Source organism: Odontesthes bonariensis, chromosome 21 (assembly GCF_027942865.1).
Source record: "Odontesthes bonariensis isolate fOdoBon6 chromosome 21, fOdoBon6.hap1, whole genome shotgun sequence".
Classification (NCBI taxonomy): Eukaryota; Metazoa; Chordata; class Actinopteri; order Atheriniformes; family Atherinopsidae; genus Odontesthes; species Odontesthes bonariensis.
This window is the reverse complement of record NC_134526.1, coordinates 10,347,555-10,366,532: the sequence shown is the minus strand read 5'-3', so window position 1 is coordinate 10,366,532 and position 18,978 is coordinate 10,347,555. Positions and strand designations below refer to the sequence as shown.

The 18,978-nt window shown below is 40.8% G+C and overlaps 1 protein-coding gene across 1 annotated transcript; it reads left to right on the top strand.

Moving 5' to 3' along the window:
• Positions 1–6,971: 6,971 nt before the first annotated feature.
• Positions 6,972–18,759, top strand: stk17al (serine/threonine kinase 17a like). Its single transcript, XM_075454994.1, has 7 exons — positions 6,972–7,317; positions 10,741–10,953; positions 14,775–14,919; positions 15,708–15,834; positions 15,939–15,987; positions 16,227–16,406; positions 17,076–18,759. The coding sequence occupies exons 1-7, from the start codon at positions 7,205–7,207 to the stop codon at positions 17,359–17,361; spliced, it is 1,113 nt and encodes a 370-aa protein (XP_075311109.1). The 5' UTR covers positions 6,972–7,204; the 3' UTR covers positions 17,362–18,759.
• The last annotated feature ends 219 nt before the right edge of the window (positions 18,760–18,978 follow it).

Here is an 18,978-nt window from a genome sequence, read left to right as displayed (position 1 = left end):
ACACTCACGCACACACACAATACTCTGGCTCTGATTGGTGAAGTGAAAACTGATAAGCATTAATCAATACTTGTTGAAGCATCAGGGTTTCTCACTCAAACACGTTAATATTCAGTCCACGCGAACTACCATGTGCCGATTTCACCATGCAAGATAATTGTTTTTTTCCCGTCTTTCACCTCATTTGAAGTTTATATTCTCACAGACCAAAGCCACAAAGCTCTCCCCAGTGGGATGGATATAAGGCAAAGAGGCTCTTCAAAGATTGTCTTGGCTACGGTTTAAAGAATAATCCTCCTCCTACACACACTTTCCACACGCAAGGAGGAAAAAAAAGTCCACCCCTTATTTGATTTGAAGTCATAAAAGTCTTTAGTTAGTTGAGTGTATTTTTGTGATCATAGTTTTGCAAGCCTTACATTTTTGGCCTTAAGAGAAGATACTGTTTAAAAGTTGGAACGGTGGGATGCTTGTGTGTACTTCAGCTCCTTTAATGTTCAGCATTTTTCACTTTAAAATCACTACATCTTATTGAAAAATGCATAGAACTTCCAATTTTGGTACTTTTACCCCAAAGCAATGTCAGAATCATGTGTTTCAGAAGTGATCGCTATTGTTAATGCCTTAATGAAAACAGCAAAGGGTTAAACAAAAAAAACTTGTTGCACTGTCACCTTGGCAACCCAAACAAAGGCGGACAACTGAAGCAGCACGCTTTACCAGATAATCATTACTACCAAGCTGACCTCTGACCCATGTCATGGCTCAGGTGACATATGGCCACGTTTACCTGCTGTCACAGGAATCATTGAGCTGTGTCATGCAGCGTGGTGCTGAAGTGGTTAGATTAGCTTTTCTGTAGTGTCTACACTAAACAAAGGTCCAGGTTCTGGTAAGAAGAGACCAAAAATACAATTTTTATCCCACTGAGGCATTGTGCACCTATCTCTCATCTCCAATAGCTGAATGTGGGAGCATTTCTTCTCATGAAACAAACGCACTAAAAACTAATCAGGAAATTCCCTGAGCTAGACTCTGCCACAACAAACAGCAAGGAAATGTCAGCAAATGATTGTTACTGATTTCCTTGCAATCATCTTGTGTGCGTTTACTCAAGTCCTTCTGAACTGTTCCTAATTCAGATGTTTTTCAGTAGGGGTTTGCTGATGTGATTATTCTCTCTTTTAATTTGCGTTTGTTTCTTTCTTTTTCCATATCATTTTTTCTGCATGCAAAAGTAACACAAACGACTTTTCTTACTTCACACGCATAGCTGCCACTTTTAATACATTTGTTCCATTCTGATAGCAAATGGATTTCTCTACTTCCCCATTTCCTCTTTGTCTTTCTGTCATCTTCTTTTACTCATTGGCATGTCTGCTTCTATCACTATCCACATTTGTGCCGATTCATATTATTCAAAAAGGTGTGAAAAGCCAAATTCCCACCATTGTGTTTGCCTTGTGCGGCTGAAATCGTGTTTACTGCTGTCAGACTGCAACTGCCCATTTCTAACAGCTTTATTTTTACATGTCATCACGCCCCAACTGAGACAACAGTAATTTGTTTTTGCAATCAACTCGTTCAGATTAGCTTTTGATGGATGACCACGGGTGCAGGATCCTGTTGGACTGAAAAGGGCATCCATTCCAAATCAAGGTGTCTATTATGAAATTCCAAAAATCTGTCTCAAATCCCTCCTGATGTTATCCAAGTCTTTATGCTCTCCTTTGCTAGATGAATGAGACAAAGATGGGGCAGATAGGGGGGATGGTAAATGAAGGCAGAAGCAACAGCTGAGAAAGCCCTTTCAGTTTCTAAGTTGGTCTGTCTGGGATGTGTGTCTGTCCACAGTTATGCTTGACTGCATCTGTTAATACCAGCACACCCACACACCCACAACAGCCTTAAGAGTAGTGCAACATCTAAATCTAGCTTTTCATCCAATGCAGACATGCTTTTCTAAAATTTAAAATTCTTGTACGTGAAGTCAGTATGTAGCTTGCATTGAAAACTTTTTTGAGACACAAGATAAAAAGATAATTTACTGTAATGCACTGTGAATACAGTGCTTCGTGTTGTTAGACTCTGCAGAGTTGATTTCCTGCCCATGCAAGGAAATCAACTCTTTACCACAATCAGTGCCTTCATAAGCAAGTTACAAGATGTATGAGAAGCTAGAGCTATGAATTCCTCCAGCCTGCAAGGTCACATCGCCAGGAAGCAGGATGTGGCAAACATGTCCTCTTCTGCATCTACCTCAGTAAGCTTTCATCTTCTCTTTTCTCATCCATTTATCTCTGTGCTGCTGTTTTGCACCAACCCACACAGTCTAGAGAGTGTTCAAATGAAAAAGAAAAAAAATCCGTTGCCACAAATGAAGGAGGAAAAAAATCTGTAAAAGAAGCCAATTTCATATCTTTTGGGGCAGAGCTATGCAACTCCGACCCAGGTTTTCCACTGCAATCTTTAAGTGTAAAGCTGAAACCATAACATTCCCAAATGGTCTACTCTGTCTTTCCTCTGTGTTGAATTTATTCTGAATGTTGTCAGTTTTTCCTCATTGGTTTCCTGGTGCAGAGAGATGAACTAAAAAGAAGAATTAGTAAGTGTTGCCCCTCAAATATCAGTTAATTGAATGAAATAGACTGATGCACACTCCAAGCAAATTATCACATACACTGCCGAGGAAGTCAAATAGGGCTGTTGTTTTTTGTTGAGAAAAGTACATTGCACATATATGTATATGTACATATTAGTACATATAGATCTGTATATGTACATATACATTGTGTGTAGGCCTGGCGAGAGGCAAGTGATAAATACGACTGTAGAGAATGATTTTCAAAACAATAATTTTCTCAGTCGAGACAAACAGAAGCTTAGCTTTAAGGCAGACACAGTGCTCTGTAAATTCACTGTGAGAATCCTGAAAAGGAATTTAGTGTCTAGTAGCAGACTTTATGTTGAGTTTCCCAAAGAGGCCACACACTGCTCCACTTCAGGCCTGTTTGCTTAACAGTGTCCTCAGATAACAAACAAGGTAATGAGCTCTAGAGCTATGTTGATGTCTTATTTTATACCTCCTTCAGAGTGTTTCTCTGTGCCAAAAGGATTAGGAACTTGCCCTGTTTAATACCACACGAACGTCTTACTCCAAACGTCATCCTGCAGTCCTAAGGTGAATGATTTCTTGTGCCAATGTTTGGGTAAGCACTGCTTCTTTCCTGCCAGGTCACTTAGGTGATATTTGTTTGGTTTTTTATTAGCTGCAGAGGTTGATGTGACAGAATGACTAGCAGCAGTGGAAAAGGTAGGTGTAAAAATGTTGGTGGTGTGTTAAGCATCTAAATCAACCAGGGCATTGCGGCTCTTTAGTTTTATGAGGTGCAAGACCTTTGCTGTTCCATTCAGACTGCTTTACACTGAGGTCACTGCAAACAGATTAGAGATCACACCGATACGCGACCAAGGCTTGTCGTTATTACCTTACTGCATGAATGATTTGTCGAGTTAGTGAAAGCATGACATCATGTCTTTAACGAAGTTTCTTTATAAGATGTCCTAACCCTTTAAGTGGTCAAATACAAGCTACCTACTCAAGCAAATTAGTGTCTGACATTGTAGAGGCATGAAAAAGTTAGGTAAAGACAGCAGTTGCATGTTGAGTACAAATTGCACAACACCTAACTGTGCTGAAACCCCATATATGCAACCAGAGAAGACTAGGAACACCTATAGATGGAGGTGAGATTACTAAGTAGCTCTGCTGAGTCTGCAGCCATTCATTAGATGGGATCCTCTTTCTGCATAAAGAATAGTTTACTGCTAAGAACCATAAACAGAGAATTTAGACAGCTAGCAATCATTCTTGATATGGATTGGGTATTTTGCCATTTTTAGATGTCTTTAAGGCCTTACAAACAAGGCACATTTGATAAGAAAGGCTGATTCTTGTTCTCATGAAATATTGCTTGTTGGAAAAACAAAATCAGAAGCATGGGGAACAATGACGGTGCAATGGTGGAGTCTCACCGACATTTTATAGTTTTTAAAGTGTTTGACTTTAATTTACAAAATGATGTCTTTGCCGCTGCAAGATGATGGCATAAATACCTCATACTTCCTTTTTGTTGTAAGCCAAAGGTGAAAACAGTGACCTAAAGTCTGAAATATTATCACTTCATCATCTTCATATCACTGTATTGGCCTTCTAGTGTCCTCATAAAAAGATAGGAGCAATAATTTTACAGATCTATGTCACAGGAAAAAAACTGTTGCATAACCAGAACCGCCCTCTTTGCACACCAGCACTCTTTGGCATCTTTGAAAATGTGGACAAAAGACTATCTGTGTCTCTGACACATTTACCTGAGGGAGTCTTAGCAGTGTGCATTTGCTGTAATACTTCGATGGTTCCGTTTTTTTCCAACACTGGATTGCCTTTCCCCTTCAGTTCTCAACCTTCTGCCTCATCTGGGTTTTCAGCCATTTTTTGAAAGAGGCAGCTCCACTGCATATCCATCCTGCATAAGAATGACAGCCTCTTGTGATTCATTTGAAACCATTTTTACAAAGCAGTTCAGAGTACACCCAGTGATCAGCACCAAACTGCTGAAAAACACAGTCTGTGTAGCTTGCTTGTAATCAGAACTGGGCACTTAGCAACTGTAGAACCAAATATTTCACTCAGCAGTTGGTTTAGACAAAAAAACAAAAAAACAAAAATGGATTGACTGTCTACAGCTAATAGATAAAAAAACATCAATGAATGAGAATGTCGCAACAAACAAATAGATACAGTTTGATCAAATATTTGCAATTTCAATTTTTAAAAGCTGATAACCTGTTTACATTTTGTTTCTGTTGCTCGAAAGCAGCCAAAGAAAAGTACGACATAGTAGGTTTAGACATTTCTGCATCACAGAAAAAATGAAAGGCAAAGGCTGGAACACATATCACACGCCCTTCTACACGTACCCCTTTTTAAAGTAATCAAATACCCATTTCATAATATTCAGATCCCTATCTTGAACACTTTTTGGAACAGATCCAGATGTTAATTTATAGCACAGGTCATGTAAAAAACAAGAGCTGTGTTTTTCAACCCCCGTCATAACAAGGCCTATTTGTTCCAAAAGCTGGATAGCTTTTTGTGTTCCCCGGGTCACGGCTGAACTTCTCATATTTATGTTAACTAAACTGCAGGCTGGCAGGCTAATTCACTGGTATGTGTTTTCATTAGGTCTCTGGAGCCAGGTAGAGCTCCCTCACTAACGTGGTTCCTCTGAACTCTGACCTTGGCTTTAATGGGAAGCCTGGCAGAGAAGCAGGGTCAAGGCTTCAGAGTGGGCACACTTAAACTTAAAGTAACAATTTGAGGAGGCGTAACAGATTATGTAACCTTGTCACTGGACACTAATGATTTGGTCAGGCCCGAGGAATGTCGACTCTCAATCGGTCATCTTTACATCAGTTGCTCTTTGCAGAAACAAAATTAACGTCGGTATGATAAGATTGGACAAATCCTGCTCTGTATGTTTGATAACAGCCATTTGGGGCATGTGACCAACAACTTGCACTCAGCCACATAAAACCGCAGCATTTAGAAACAATTTCTTTGTCTACTGTTCTTTCCTCATGGGTCCCAACTGAACACAAATTCATCTAATATAAAAATAGACAACACTAATCGACAATGAAAAATACAAGTTAACTGATGCCCTCAATGACTGATATCAACCACGGTTATGGCTTCTTGTTGGCCAACTCAAGTTACAACAAGGCTTTTAAGGAGAGAGAACTTCTAAAACTATGTCACATGGTATCATACGTCATAAGTGTACAGTATACAGTTATACTTCATTCAAACCCCAGCATCTATTGGTCATAAATTTAGTCAAGGATTGACACTCAGGGGCTCGAGAAGACTTGCAAATGTGTCTGTGTGGGCCTGCAATTTGCTTTTATGTTAGCCCAGACCTTAGTCTTTGAGATTCTTAGTTTTACAGTTTCATTTTCAGAAAGTCCCTGGAACTTAGGTAACAAATTTTCCCATACAATATACAGTAGATCACTGTCACATTGGTCCTCTCTGCAAACCACAATCCCCCGTAAAGCTCATTAATTTCCATTGCCTTGGTTTCAGGTTATCTTGTGACATTCCCTTTTTACTTCTTACATAAGAAATGACAGAGAACTTGCAGAGCATGGTGCATCAAGATCAGAGGACTTTCCCATCTCAGACTGTGCCATGCACACTGATGAGTTGTCTGATGGGATGCTTTGAATTCTTCTATAATGACATACAGGTTGAATGGGCAGACAAACAACTCTCCCCCAGAGATAAGACAAAAGCGTTGCGGGGAAACTCTCATATCCTCAGGGCAATTTCAAATTCACGACTGAGATTTGTGTGAGAAAAATTTAAGTCTCACCTGCAGCACAGCCAAGCCCAGAGCAGGCAGCCAAAGAACACATACCAACAACAATGCCAAACATGTGAGAAATGTTCAAGAGTGTTTGTGTGTGTTCTTTTTAATCAATATGAACACTAGTGTTATCTGACGCTGAGTGGAGGAGGGAGGTTTTAGAGTTTATAGGTTTGACGTAGGAGTAGGGGTAAGAACAGAAGAGTCAGAATAAGAAGCTGCAAATCTTATTAATGTGTCCTGGAAAATACATTTCTTTGTTTGTACATTTATCTGCTCTTTAAGCTGAAACAGTGCTCACATGTCTAAACTAAGAGTGTCTCTTCCTCGTAGCTTCTGTCATCTCAATTACCATGAAACCACAAATAACAACAGAAATGTTGGTCTATGTTCGTGTACCTGCAACAATAAGTTCCTGTCACTTACCACCACTTGCCAGCTGGCTTGCATCCTCTAGCTGTTCTGTTCAGCAAATTCATTGGCTTCCACAGCTGAGCGTCAAGCGCAGGGGGTTGGCCCTGACGAGGAGTTTGTCAGGAATGTGTAGTAGCGCTCAAACACATTCACTGAACCGTCTGTCGCACTGTGTTGCGCTCCTGTCGGCATCGTCCTTTAGTTTGGGACGCGTTTAACCTGGACTATCACCCGTGGGTTTCACACGATTTTCCTTGACATTTTTTTTTTATTATTATGCTAATTTTTACTTGTGCAGACCAGAAAATTGTTTGTGTCTATTGTGGATGAACATTGTTTAATTTCAAGACACGACTTAAATGCCAAACTCAACAACAATGAACAAAAACGGAATGGTGACAGAGATCCACACCAGGATAAGGCAAGAGCCGTTCACAGTCAACTATGAGCTGGTGGGCAAAGAACTGGGCAGGTGAGTGACTTTGTGTGGAATTCATGCATTCATTGCTGTGACAATCCGTCTGCTGATTTTGTTCTTGCGCTGTTTCTGTGACCGGACTTTGCAACAATATGTAGCTAATCCCAAAGCAAACCGGCTAATCATATTGGATTTACTCTTTACACGTGTTTTGGGAGCGTGTTGATTGAACATTTACGATCCCACTTTCCATCCCGTGAAGTACAGTGCTTGGCACCTGGAATGCGCAATGGTAATGCGCTTTTGGGGGACTTGGCTGGATGTTGTCGAATAAGTTTGTCGCTGAAATTTGATGCGATGAAATGTTTGTGATGAGTTGTGTAAAAACAAAGGGGCAGAACGCTTTCAGAAACTTCAAACTTTAAGCCTTCCCGTATATTGCTGGTCGCAGCTGTTGTCCACGCGGTTCTTAAATTGCTCAGGTTACCTGCTGTCTAAGAAGTGTTTTCTGGGTTATGAAACTCTACAACCTATGCTATCGTCTGTTGCCCACGTGTGTGGTCTTGTAGAGACTTTATTGTAGTAGTGAAAACCTCAAATGTCATGGGATGAACTTCAGATTTGGTTTGAATTCATATTAGGACTGGGTTATAGTTTTACTGTGATGACAAACGGATAGAACGAGATCTATGAAAACGGAGTGACCATCATAACTTTTTGGAACATTGTTTGCGTTTTAATGTAATCATAACACATATTGTGTATAGACTTAGGATCTGATCTGGATAATGTTCCATTTCATACCTTCTTTTCCCCCAGAGATATCATTTGTCATCAACAATCAGTCCCTTTCTGCATCTCTCTCCCTGTATCTCTTAACCAAAATTGCAGATTGTGGTTATTTTTATATATATCTATATATATATATATATATATATATATATATATATATACACACTGATATTTAAGAGGGTTTTCCCTAGTTTGCTCAACTCGATGGCTTCTCAGAGAAAATATGTCAAATTAAGCTCCTTTTGGCTTGGGCTTCAATGATGGTTGTTGCCTATGCAAATTCTGCATCTTTGTTAATAACCCCAATTTAAGCTTATTCTTTAGAAGGAGAATATGTGAAAAGTCTGTTGGCTGCAGCCAGTTTTTCTTTTCAGTCATATTGGGACATCTGTGACACCAGCCAGGGTTGGCTTTCGGCTGCCCATGTGGTGTAGGCTGCAGCAACCTCTAAAAACTTCTTCTCTTTCCTTTTCCCATGACTTCAACGCAACAACATCCTGAGATCAGGCCTCATAATCGCATTAAGTGAAAGAATGTATGCAATGTTGCAGGACTGGAGATCAGGTGTATAGTATGTATTTAGGGTGTTGACCATATTAGAGCCAGTTGGTGCCAGTTTTATTATTTCCATAGTTGCTCAACCCTTACAAGGTCAAAAGAAACAATAAGAATCGTTGGTCTTATTTTTAAAGTCTCCTCATAATCATGCTTTGTATTATGAGCCGGGGTCTCCTTCAGAGGAGAGGACAAAAAACACTGCAGCCAACTCTAAAGCAGGAAGAGGAAGTCGTGTTGTGTGTCAGTCTGTCTGAGTAATAGGAAAATAGGAGCTGTGAGAGCTGTCATTTCACATTGCACATCAGACATGAGTCAGTGTCCTGCTGAGGGAGACAAAACTCAGACCCCACAGGAAACCAATTTCTCAATCAAATTATCACCAACTCAAGTGCTGGAGGGGAATTAGCTTAGTCTCACGGTAAAGTTGATAATTGAGTTGAGTTTAGTTGAGAACTTTTCTATTGTAACAGAGTGAACTAAATGTTTTAGTCAAAGGAAAAAGGCAAGAAAAAGATGTAAAGTGATATCTGAAATACAACCAAATGGTTCTTTGCATCCAAAGGATGGCACAGTGTGAACATGGCCAGCTGGAAGATGGCCTTGTCTTGTAACCTCTGACCTGTTGTCAACCTTTGAAAAGGCCTCCTGTTGCTCTTTTCCGTAGCCACTGGTCATTTCTTTTCTCTCCATTTGTAGTTCCCAGCCCACAGATCTGAACTTGGCTAATTAAGGATGAAAAGCGTCTGACAGATTTTGCCTTTTCACTCTGAACAGTGATGCGTTACCATTCTGTGAGACTAGGAAACTACACAAGAAAGTGAACCAGGCCTCATAGCAGCCAGGACGGGAGCCAAAACAGAATCAGACTTGCGCCAGAACTGTGCTGTTTTTGGTCAGCAGCACAGCGGTGTTGGAGTAACGCTGTGTGGGAAATTGACTGGCACCATGCTGACTAGACCTTTCTAACTTGGCCTCTTCATTTAGATTTATGCCCTGTTCAGTCATCTTTTCACGGTCTGTGTTCAGTTTTCCCAAGCCTTCAGCTGTATGTGGGGAATTGTGAGGCTCAGTGAGACTATAGTCGGACATAGATGTTGAGGTTACTGTATCCATTTTTGCAATCTGTTTAAGCTCTAACATAACAGAAACAGCAGTGGCCCCCTGCATGGCATCACCAGCCACGGTCAGGTGGGTGGTCTTAGTCTCGAAGCCCCTGTGTTTAGCTGACTGGTCAGCTTTTGTATGACTGTCAAAGGAGAATCAGTCTCTGGCAAAGCGTCTGGGTGGAGGTGTCAACACTGTTCCATTTGTCCCCACTGCTGTCATCTGTAAAGAAAGGGAAGTGGACAAGGCCTCATTATCAGTGTGGGAGGGACGGCAAAAGATTGTGCTGGGTTGACTCGGAGTGGCAATTTTGCACACATCGGACATCCTGCCCGCACCCACTGATGACCCTTAACACCTCCCATTAATCCATCAGTGTATATGTAGAGAAATGAATGGAAGTGATGGGGTTGAAAAAGTAGATGCTCTTTTGTCAGTCCCGTGTTTTAGCACTGACATCGAGCAACCTTTTGTTGCGCCTCTTTGTTTTTGCTTGACCTATAAAGTGGTTATACCCTTATCAGGCCCCTGCCCACTTTCAGCAGCTTTTTCCAAAAGTGTCAAGCTTATCTGCCTTCTGTCAGACCCTTTTTCAGGCTAAAGGAAAAGGAGGAGAAGGGGTAAACTCTCAACCCAATGTATAATGACACCTCCCTTAGCAGAGCATATCAGCAGTCACTAACGGTCTGTATTTTCAAATGATGCCATTTAACCTCCTTATCTCTGTACTGTTCCATAACCTCGCCTTCGGTATTGTACATGCAGCTGTTTTGCAGCCTTCCTATAATCTATTTCATAGTAAATTAAGTTTTAACTCCTTGAAGTTTAATTGTCAGGATTATGTCCACGACATGAGCACAACCTTTCGATTTGCAGCAGTTTAAATTACTTTGAGTTACTTCAGTGGCTTCTTGGATCTGGAACAGAATAATCTATGATTAAATAGTAACAAAAAATGTGGTTGTGATTTTTCTGCCTTCTGGCTAACCACTTATTTGGGCTCTTCCCATTTTTGTTTCTTAGGGGAAAGTTTGCAGTGGTGAAGAAGTGCATCGAAATGGCAACAGGGAAGCAGTACGCAGCCAAGTTCCTGAGAAAGCGACGGAAGGGAGAAGACTGCCGCATGGACATCTTGAACGAGATTGCTGTGCTGGAGTCCGCCAAGGCAAACCCCTATGTGGTGGCTCTGCATGAGGTCTATGAAACCAACTCTGAAATCATCCTTGTTCTAGAGTGGTAAGTCAACTCTGTAGACTTTACAGAGACCTCATAGAGCTCTTTCACATCACAGAAAATGTGATTATGGTACATCAGTCTGTGTTCATGCACAGCCAGCTGTGGCTTTCACTGGTGACGGCACAGAAGTAATGGTGGTCTAAATGACCTTTTTAAACTTTCCTCACTTATTTAGTTTGAAACTTTTCAGGAAAAATGTAAATAACTGATTAAGCTCTCTGTTCCCACCGGGATGAAAATCCTAAGTTAATTTTATTCCTCTAAAAGCTTTCAATCTCTGGGGGCTTTTCTTGTAGTTTAAGTATTACCTATTCATTTAGTTTTTACTTAATGGGCAATAACTCTTTCATTTATTTTAGTTGGAGATGGCCTCATGGCACATCTTACAAGCATGTCATGCAATATCCTGTATTTTGCACAAGCAAAGCTTTGGTGTTTTTGTGTGAATACACACATACGCACGTGTGAAACGCACAGCCTTGCATTACTGTTACATGAACTCGGCCTTATATGGAAGTTCTCACTTTCTGTGGTTCTTTGCTCTTCTCGCTCTTGCTTCTGCATCTTATTTCTTGTTATCGTAGATGACATGAGCTGTCACTTTAAATGCCAGTGTGGTAAAGCTTCACACTGCTCACTGTGAGAAAATACAAAACTGAGACAACACTGAGCTACAAATGAGTCATTTTCATTCTACTTTGAGATATTACTGACCAGTACTTAAGGTGGCATGTGGGCAGTCTTTGACACAGCAAGATCACCCCGGCTGTCTGGCTCTGCTCAAAGGGAATGATATAACAAGCAAGTGTCCTTTGACAGCTCTGATGACATAGTTTAATTAGAATTTTGAAAGGTCATTTGGAATCTAAATTACCTCACTCAACTCATTAGAAGGGGATGACTCTGTCCATTTACTGTATGCTTTAGCCACCTTCCCTTTACCCTGTTCCAGGACTGGGGTCCTTCACCTTTTTAGTCCCCGCGAGTCATTCCCATCCCAGACATGGAATTCTTCTGCAGAACAAAAGCCTCCCTGTGGAGATGTCTGTGTTTGACCCCTGAGTGAGTGTGAAAGGGGAAGTAGCACCATAATTCACCCCTGCATGCCTGCAGAGAAAACATGGCAGGAGGTCAGTTGGTGTAGGTTCACAGTTCCTCTTCCTGCACGTGACCAATATTTTAGTACCTATTAGCTTGCTTTTTCAGTGTCAGTGACTTTTAACTTCACCACACGTGTTCTGAAAGCTGCAAAAACTGCACCTCCAAAGTGTCTGACTTCAACACTAGTTTCAAGAATTGCAAACCATTTTCCATTTCCTGTGGGTTTAAATGGAAGCAGCAAGCGAGGCTCCAAAAGTAGCACACTACCATGCTGACAGAAAATGGCGTGTATGTACACACACCTCTCATAGCCGCAACCACATCCTTGTCAATGTAAGAGAAATGACACAGGTTCAATTTTCATCATCTTTAGAAGTGACGCCCCATGTGCGTCATTACCACAGAAACCTCCAGCATAACGACAGGTTTGAGAGATGGACACTGATGAAAAAGTGAATCACCTCTTGAGTTCTGAAAGGGGTTTTTTTTACACAATATCCAACAGTCGGTTATGAATTATCCATGAAGCAGAGTAACTGAGGCAAAACTATTACAGAAAATGTTTTAATTCGATTAGACTTTTTACTGTCCTGTTTTTGAATACTTTTATGTCCTAAATAGCAGGACTATGTTTTATTATAGGTTTCATTTCCCATCTAAAGGTAGCCTCAATCTTTGCTCCTTCTAACATAACCCAGACCTCACTTGAACTGAACTGGACAAAAAGTGTTGTCCAGAACCTTCAGCCAACAGTCAGGTTAGGTTTGGCAGCACTGGTTGACAGGGTCCTGATGGTGACGTAAATGAACACCAGACTTGGCGATTAACAAATAAGGGCTTTGACTAAAAGCCGAACTAAAAAAGAAGGATGACTTATTTTACTGCTTTTGCCTCTTTTCTTCCTTTTCCTCTACTTACTCAGAATTTGACATTCACATTTTCTCTTGACTCTTCTTTTAAAATGATTTAGCCTCAATCTGCCCTCACAAAGTTTGCTCACTGGGGCAGCAGTGAGTTGATTCTTGTGGGTTGGTGCAGGGCAGAATGTGTGAGTACAGGCACAGAAGTGAGGACATTCTGGGAAAGATGGAGATCACAACAAATTTTAGACTTCAGGGAAGTAAGAATTCCTTTGTGGAAATTAGTTTTTCAAAAACGATCTTTATCAATACTTTGAATCATCCAAGGGCTCTCTGCTGACAGCTGAATGAAGCAATTGAAGCACTTTGTCCTTTCATGCCCTTAAGTGTTCAGACACGAACAGTAAATGCTTGTATGTTAAGTCGACAGAAGAGTGGAGTTTAAAGGTAGAATCAGAAATGTTTGTGAAACTACACTCGTAGGATTGGTTTCCTAACCAAAAATAAAATACCTAAACTAGGTTGCGTATGTTTGATTGTGTCTGCACTGAAACCCCTCAGGTGGTAACTAGGTGGGTTTCAGGAATCGATGCTGCAAAATAGGTATTTGGTGTGTATTTACTGTCGAGTGCAAAGGGAAGGGGATCAGAAGAATAATTTAGAGAAATACCTGAAAACAAAAAAAAGAACGTGGTTTCTATTTTCACAGCTAAAGTTGGTTAAAAAAATGCAGGTTTAGGAGTCTAACAGGAGATTGGAAGGTTCTGGTTATGTAACATTTCTGCCCATGGCACGGTCACAAAGTTTTCCTCTGAGGATAAAAACCATGTGTGCTTTCTAAATCCCAGACACATGGTTGTAGTTTTTTGGGTGAACTGTCAGCTTCAGGCATTGATCTTACTGATGTAGCATCGAACATAAATCCACCATGTCTCCACCTTTCTTAACTATGCTGCACAACCGTGGCGAGATCAGAGAGGAATCCGACCATTCTGACACTGCCCTGCTCCTACTTTTCTAATTCTCTGGTGTCTTTATAATTAGTAGTATTAGTTTAACATCGGTTCCTTTCTACTTGAAATGTTCTAGGCTTTGATTAGTTGGACAATGTTTCCTTCTGCTTCCTTCCCCTATTTTAGAAAGCTTAATTGCAATAAATCAGGCTATAGCAGACCTTATCTGAAATTGCTGTTAGCTCACATAACCATTGTTATCTCTGTAATATTCCATGAGAAGAGGAAGGTACATTTACAGGCGGGGTTCCTAAAATTGTATTGATTCACGCTGGACTCGCATGCAGTGTGTGGATGTGGACGGACTTTGTTCCCAAGAACACTAATGAGTAGACAAACTGTTATCTAATCTTAGAGAAAGTGGTAATTACTTTGGGTTTGTTCTCCAAACCATCCATCCATCCATCCATCCATTATCTTCCGCTGGTCCGGGGATCGGGTCGCGGGGGCAGCAGCTTAAGGACCGGTGCAGAGCCCGCATCACTGCAGACGCCGCACCGATCCGTCTGTCAATCTCCTGCTCCATTCGTCCCTCACTCGTGAACAAGACCCCGAGATACTTGAACTCCTCCACTTGGGGAAGGATCTCATTCCCGACCCGGAGAGAGCATTCCACCCTTTTCCGGCCAAAGACCAAGGTTCTCCAAACCTATATGTTTTTTTTGTGAACATGTGTTATTTAAACTGCGAGGAAGGGGATAATTGTGCTTTTTAAGACACAATTTATTATGACGAGTTAAAATGAAATAAGCCAAACTAAAGTCCACTGGATGGCGATCAATAAACGGTTATTTTCTCCCCCTCTTTTTCAGGTTATTCTCATTTTCTTACTGTGTTTTTCTTACAGTGCTGCCGGTGGCGAAATCTTCAATCAATGTGTGGCCGACAACGATGACGCTTTCACAGAGAAAGATGTGATACGACTGGCTAAGCAGATCCTGACTGGAGTGGCCTTCTTGCATCGAAACAATGTGGTCCATCTGGATCTGAAAGTAAGGACAGTGAGAGAGTTTATGACAATAGAGGAAAGTTTCCCTTCAGGGTTACAATGCCAGAGACATTATTGCTGTTATGCAAGCAGACCTGGTTCATTGTGTCACAACCCTGTTCCCATAAGGAATCAGTCTGTAAAGGGACCTGGCAGAACTATCATGTTTTCTTTAATGGGTCATGAGGTAAAAAGGGAATCATCATTGAGATTCCTTTACTTTTCTCACACATTAACAGTATCTGGTTTCTACTGGATCATTCATTCTAGCAGACATGTGCAGATCCAATACACCAAATCCTTGCCTTGGCAAGAGTTTTTTTTATTTATTTATTTTTTGTTTTAATGCATATGTTAATATTTAGGAGGTGTTAAAAAGTAAATGTCTGACTTTGAAGTTTTTAGATGTTTTTGGCACAGGCCTGTTATTTTGTTCGTGTTTTCTTCTTTGTTCCCAACCAACTTTGGCATGAGGCCAGCCTGGGCTATAAGCAAGCCCAGTTATATGTACACAACAATGTTTACGTACACTAAACAGCCATTTACGTGGAGGACGGATATATCTTACCTGTTTTCAGTGTCGCCTGATAGGCTTAGTGGATGATCTGAGCTCAGAGCAGCAGCGTATGCGTTAAATGACGAGTTACACCCCTAATCCTCCCAGGGCTACTTACCTCAAACGTCTTGATTTATTCACATGAACAATTAATGACATCCGTAGGATCGCAAGCTGCTTGAATTGTAATTGGTCATTATAAAACATACCTTTGCCTAATCTGCTTGTCCCTTCAGCCCCAGAACATCTTGCTTACCAGTGCCAGTCCTCTTGGAGACATTCGTATTGTTGACTTTGGCTTGTCCAGACGCATGGACAACATCACAGAGGTCAGGGAGATCCTTGGTACCCCAGAATATGTGGGTAAGTTCTGCTTTAAGCTTTTAAACTCCCAGATCCACCTGTGTCTTTTTAACTTGAGTGGTATATATATCATGACTAATTGGGTCCATGTGTCTCTTTTGCAGCTCCAGAGATCCTGAACTATGAACCCATTAGCACTGCTACAGACATGTGGTAAGTGTGCTACTTTAGTCAGACTATTTCCACTGATTCAGTACGCATGAAAACTCATTCAGTCTGTGCTTTTTCTATGGGAAAATGGACATGCACGGCACTGTGACATCACCTCCGAAATATGCAAAAAAAATGTCATGTCTAGACTTTTGACCACAAGATAATCCTTTCTACATACTTGTCTAACTATCAAAGACGACATCTTGCATCATGACCTTCTTCTTCCTCATTCTGTGCAGGAGCATTGGGGTCCTGACCTACGTCATGCTGACTGGCGAGTCTCCGTTTCTGGGTGATGAGAAGCAGGAGACATTCCTCAACATCTCCCAAGTCAATGTAGACTACTCACAGGACACATTTGAAGGGATTTCCTCTCTGGCTGTTGATTTCATCAAGTCCTTGTTGTTAAAAAACCCCAGGTGAGGCCGTTTACAGTAAAGATGAACATGATCAGATTTCGTTTTCAGCTGAATCTGATAAGTTTCAATCAGCATCACCTTTTGATGCTTTAAACACCCAGGATGTGAGTCAGGTTAAAAACTGACGGAAGTGCATCAGCATATATCTAGATGAGTGTTTGTGGTAATAAGATTTGCGTCACTTAGAAGTCATTTCCTTTTTTTTTTTTTTAAGTTGGTGGCTATGTAAAAAGGCAACAATTTAGTCCAGTATCTTTAACTGAACATCAGATTAAACACTAATGCAAGCGTTACCTGGAAAAAAAAAAGGAAAGAAGGTAAATAGTTCTGATGAATTTCACTCGTACTCTCATTCTGATGGACTACAATTTGTTTAAAACACCCAGTGCCCCAATTTCCAGTCAGTATCTTTTAGTCTCAGTAGATTAGTGCTAGAACTAGGAAAAGGTGAAAATTCTCGAGTGTTGTGGTTATCAATGAGACATGAAGGGGGAGAAATCTCAATAAAAAGTGCTGTTTTTGTGGTTTTTATAATTCAGTGTTGAAATAGAATATGGTTGACTTGAGAGAACGGATTGAGTGAATCGGAAGATCCAAGCAATCCATTGGTTATATAAACTCTTTGGGAATTTCCACTCATCCACAGTGTTGCTGTGTTTGTGTGCACAGGAAGAGAGCCACCGCAGAGGAATGCCTCAATCACCCCTGGCTGAACTCCCATTCCCACTCGCACCCTCACCTCCATGCAAGGTTGGGCTCCTCTTTGGACGAGCCAGAAACGAGCCAGTCGGAGTCGGAGCCTGAAAGCCCAGCTTCTTCCCCCGAGCTGGACTTGATCGGGTCATACCTCATGTGCCCGGTCCAAGGTGAGCTGAAGGCGGGCCGTAGTGCCTTTTCTTTCAGTGAGCCCCCTTTCCCCACACGACCTGAAATACAGCAGGAGCTGATCTGCTGACCGATGTTTCACAAGTGGTGAGAGTCGGTAAATTCACACTCCACAGAGCGGACACTGGACGCCAGTGAGCCTGCCTCTTCTTGGTCTTGTTCCGAATCAGGACCATGCTCTATGGCTGCTGTATGCTTGGCTGCCTCTACTGCTGTGATGCCTGTGAGCTGAAGTGTTTGTGTGGCTGTGTGTTTGGATCATAAATGCTACTCTGTGCTGATTGTAATAATTGCACAGGAGAAATATGGGAGAGATGACGTTGAAGGGAGTGGAAAAGCACACAAAGACTTTGCTGCACGACTGCACTGCTGCCTTAAAAGTGACAGAACTGAAGTGGACCCAGCTTAACACTGTGGCTTGTTCAGCTCTGCACTGGCTTCTTTTTACCCAGTTAGCCTTTTGGACTGGGTTACACACAGGAGAGGGAGCCTCCTGCTACCTTGAGAATCGTCAAAATGAATTATGCTTCAGCTGACTTACACATACACAGAATCTTGAAAGATGGATCTATTTAACAGAGAAATTATAACAGAGGGGAGCACCTATGCTGAAGCCAGACATTAACGTTTCATTTTCTATGTTTATTTATGTGTGTTCTATCACCTCAACCCCTTAAGCATTCAAAGCCACATAAATGCCTGAGTTTAAGATTGATATGGTAGCATTGTTATTCTTTTAAGGACAATCTTGAGCACTTTTTATTTTCATTATTGGACTTTGGTGTTATATTAAGAAACTAGAAGCTTATCTAGCTGTCACAGGATGTTCTGTACATGTGAACTATTCTCCATCACCCAATGTTTTTGTCACATGAATTTTCTATCATAATGTGCCACTTTGTCAACCTCACTTGTGTGTTAAAGATAAATTTGTTGATTAAATTGGTTCACTTTTTCTTTTTTTTTTTTTTTGTACAAGTTGCACAAGATGTTTTGTACTTAACTGCAAGTTTGCCTCCAGATTTCATGCCCCGCGTGTATGTAAAGGGTTGAAAGCAGAAGATTAATCTTATTTGCCTTTTTAAGAATCAATAGAATATCATCGTTGACTGATGGCCCAAATTTGTATAAATTTGTGACTTTTGCCTTCAGATTTTCGGGAGCAGAGAAATTGTAAAGAATTTTTCAAAAAAGTACTGAAATGTATATTGTGAGTTCTTATTAAAACTTTGATGTAAAAGTTTTTTTTTTGTTTTTTTTTTACCAGTTTGTGAATATTTAACATAATTACTTCATGTCTTATTTTGTATGTTAACTTTTACTTATTACTGTTGTATTCTGCTCTTGAATTTCAGGAAGGTTTGCACTTGTCCTTGTGGACATCATGTTCAAGTGAATAAATGTTGAATGGCATGCATTGCAAAATGTAACAAAAACATAAATAAATACATGTGCTTTTTGTATCAAACACTGCTGTGTGTTATCGATTTATATTTTTTTTTCACCGCAGCGGTAGTTATGAAATTCAGTCTTTTCACATCACTGATTTGATTTGTATCCAGTAAGTCGACATCAGGAAAGTATTATCATTGTTTAGTGCAGTATATGTCAACCAGTTTTTTGTTTGTTTTGTTTGATCAGCATGATTTTGCCCGCTAGTTGAGATGAATTCCAGACTACAAATGTT

Coding starts and splice junctions, on each gene's coding strand:
- stk17al (XM_075454994.1), top strand. CDS start 7,205: ATGCCAAACTCAACAACAATGAACAAAAACGGAATGGTGACAGAGATC. Junction 14,920..15,707: donor TGGTCCATCTGGATCTGAAA/GTAAGGACAGTG, acceptor TTGTCCCTTCAG/CCCCAGAACATCTTGCTTAC. Junction 16,407..17,075: donor TTGTTGTTAAAAAACCCCAG/GTGAGGCCGTTT, acceptor TTGTGTGCACAG/GAAGAGAGCCACCGCAGAGG.